Genomic DNA, 3127 nt, shown 5'->3' with positions numbered 1-3127 from the left:
GTGTTAATGATAACAATCATAATGTTAATGATTATAATAACAATAATAACAATAGGACTAGTAACAATAGTCGTTGCAGCAGAGGGTGTCGAGCAGGAACACGGGGGCAGCAGGTGACCCGCAACCACAGATCCAGACTCCACAGCTCCAGAGCCAGAAACACCTGCAGGAAGTGACAGGAGGAGAGAGGAGAGAGACGAGAAAGCACAAGACTACCAGAAAGGGGAGAAGTTGTGTTAGTAACATGCAATAATGGGATGAGGTTGCATACAGAGGGAGAGAAAGTAGAGAAGAGAGGAGCTCAGTGCATCATGGGAAATCCCCCGGCAGTCTAGGCCTATAGCAGCATAACTAAGGGATGGTTCAGGACTCACCTGAGCCAGCCCTAACTATAAGCTTTATCAAAGAGGAAAGTCTTAAGCCAACTCTTAAATGTGGAGATGGTGTCTGCCTCCTGAACCCAAACTGGAACCTGGTTCCACAGGAGAGGAGCTTGATAGCTGAACGCTCTGGCTCCTAGTCTACTTTTGGAAACTCTAGGAATCACAAGTAACCCTGCATTCTGGGAGCGCAGTGCTCTGGTGGGGTAGTAAGGTACTATGAGCTCTTTAAGATAAGATGGTGCCTGACTATTAAGAGCTTTGTAGCTCTTACTTGCCATCCCTTCACACAAAGCAATCCCAGTCCCTGTTCTCATCTGTGACACCACGATGGTGGAACGAGCTACCGCACACCATCAGAGCAGGGGCGTCCCTCTCTGACTTCAAGAAGCTCTTGAAAACTCATCTCTTCCAAGAACAATTCCTGTAACACCTGTAACTCCTAACCGCTAACATGCACTTCCTGTGTTCTTCTTCTTCTTCTGTCCTCTACAATTATCTTGTATTGGGTGGTGATGGCTCATAGATATGATGCTTGCTTTTGGTGTGGGAGACCTGGGTTCGATTCCCACTGTGAGATATCTATCATTGTGTCCTTGAGCAAGACACTTAACCCCTAGTTGCTCCAGAGGCGTGTGACCTCTGACATGTGAAGCAATTGTAAGTCGCTTTGGATAAAAGCGTCAGATAAATGTATTCATTGCACTTTTTTGTTTTGATTGCACTTTTTTTTAACTCTTACTTCCTTCCCTAGGTATCTACCCCATTGATGTGATACAGTATGTACTGTGAGCTCTCACTAGTATTTATCGCTGCTCTTACTAGAATGTATTGTCAGTTGTAGATCTGTAGTTGATGCTCTGTTGTTCCTCAAATGTAAGTCGCTTTGGATAAAAGCATCTGCCAAATGAGTAAATGTAAATGCCCGGGTTGTCCAGTGCGCAATCCTGGTTTAGTAGTGTTCTCTCGGACTTGACGTTGACCCTTTTTGGCAACATGACTCCATTTTGGAGAGCCTGTCAATGATGTTAATCCACTGGGACCATCCGTTGCTGTAGCATCTTCCACACTCGGAGTAGTGGCCCACGTTGCAGATGAAAAACCGAAGGTTCCCAACGGTGCAGCCCCACCTGCCACATCGCCCAGTCCATGGGCCCCAACACTCACAGCCGGCGTGTCCATATCATCGCCGTGAGCCAGGTTAATAGAACACTCTATTCATTTCATTTCCATTGTAATGGCACGAAAATCTTTGCCAACATCAGTCTGTAGCTGCACCGCACATTTCAAGGTGCAGACCTCAGCAGACAACTGTTCCATTTTCCCAAGTTCAATTTTCTCGAGACATCCATGTTAGTAAATATCACCGGTGGCAATTCAGACAAACCTGGGGATATCCTCCCCACACTCATTCAGTACTTTTAGGCAGCTCTTTATGTTTATGTGAGACGTTCTTCTGTGTAGTAGAGCATAGTTCAAACTACATTTTGTTGGAGGACTCTGTCCACTTGGAGTCAAAAGTGTTTGTAGCCAGGAGGACAGTCTCGTCCTGGCTCAATGTCTTAATTTTTACAGCAAGGAAATTAAGTAACTCATCTTCCAGAATGATTTTTCCGTCAACTGTCTAATAAATCTCTAGTATTACTCGATACCGGCTGAAGACTTGAGCAGCATGAGTAATGTCCGTCTAAAGGTTTAACCTGCTGGATAAACGGGACATTTACTGATGGCTCAACAGATGGAGGGAAACATGTTTATGTAAGGAAATGAAACTGTCACATGAACTTTATCAGTCACTGATTGATCTGTTTTGTGTCTTCATTCAGGAAGTCATTCTGCAGTCTGTCAGCGTAAATTTAAATCTAAGCTGAAGAAGAAGTTCCAGTGTGTGTTTGAGGGGATTGCTAAAGCAGGAAACCCAACCCTTCTGAACCAGATCTACACAGAGCTCTACATCACAGAGGGAGGGACTGCAGAGGTCAATGATGAACATGAGGTCAGACAGATTGAAACAGCATCCAGGAAACCAGCCAGACCAGAAACAACCATCAGACAAGAAGACATCTTTAAACCCTCACCTGGAAGAGATGAACCAATCAGAACAGTGATGACAAAGGGAGTGGCTGGCATTGGGACAACATTCAGGAAGTCATTCTGCAGTCTGTCAGCGTAAATTTAAATCTAAGCTGAAGAAGAAGTTCCAGTGTGTGTTTGAGGGGATTGCTAAAGCAGGAAAACCAACCCTTCTGAACCAGATCTACACAGAGCTCTACATCACAGAGGGAGGGACTGCAGAGGTCAATGATGAACATGAGGTCAGACAGATTGAAACAGCATCCAGGAAACCAGCCAGACCAGAAACAACCATCAGACAAGAAGACATCTTTAAAGCCTCACCTGGAAGAGATGAACCAATCAGAACAGTGATGACAAAGGGAGTGGCTGGCATTGGGAAAACAGTCTTAACACAGAAGTTCACTCTGGACTGGGCTGAAGACAAAGCCAACCAGGACATACAGTTCACATTTCCATTCACTTTCAGAGAGCTGAATGTGCTGAAAGAGGAAAAGTACAGCTTGGTGGAACTTGTTCATCACTTCTTTCCTGAAACCAAAGAAGCAGGAATCTGCAGCTTTGAAGAGTTCCAGGTTGTGTTCATCTTTGACGGTCTGGATGAGTGTCGACTTCCTCTGGACTTCCACAACAATGAGGTCCTGACTGATGTTACAGAGTCCACCTCAGTGGAT

General features: G+C 45.1%; 3 protein-coding genes across 3 annotated transcripts in view; 2 read left to right on the top strand and 1 right to left on the bottom strand.

The window, feature by feature from the left end:
- The window catches only part of LOC123972125, a 10728-nt gene extending 8160 nt beyond the window's left edge, over nucleotides 1-2568 (top strand). The window contains exon 5 of the mRNA XM_046051389.1: nucleotides 2207-2568. Within this exon, the coding sequence (XP_045907345.1) occupies nucleotides 2207-2553 (347 nt within the window). The 3' untranslated portion in view covers nucleotides 2554-2568. The remainder of the gene's footprint in view (nucleotides 1-2206) is intronic.
- Nucleotides 1-3127, bottom strand: part of LOC123971238 (NLR family CARD domain-containing protein 3-like) — a 427855-nt gene that overhangs the window by 281202 nt on the left and 143526 nt on the right. The window lies entirely within an intron of this gene.
- The window catches only part of LOC123971220 (NACHT, LRR and PYD domains-containing protein 12-like), a 524333-nt gene that overhangs the window by 514713 nt on the left and 6493 nt on the right, over nucleotides 1-3127 (top strand). The gene's annotated exons all lie outside the window — the stretch shown is intronic.

This window comes from Micropterus dolomieu, linkage group LG01 (genome assembly GCF_021292245.1).
Source record: "Micropterus dolomieu isolate WLL.071019.BEF.003 ecotype Adirondacks linkage group LG01, ASM2129224v1, whole genome shotgun sequence".
Lineage (NCBI taxonomy): Eukaryota > Metazoa > Chordata > Actinopteri > Centrarchiformes > Centrarchidae > Micropterus > Micropterus dolomieu.
The sequence above is the reverse complement of the archived record's forward strand: the minus strand, read 5'-3'. Positions and strand labels throughout refer to the sequence as shown.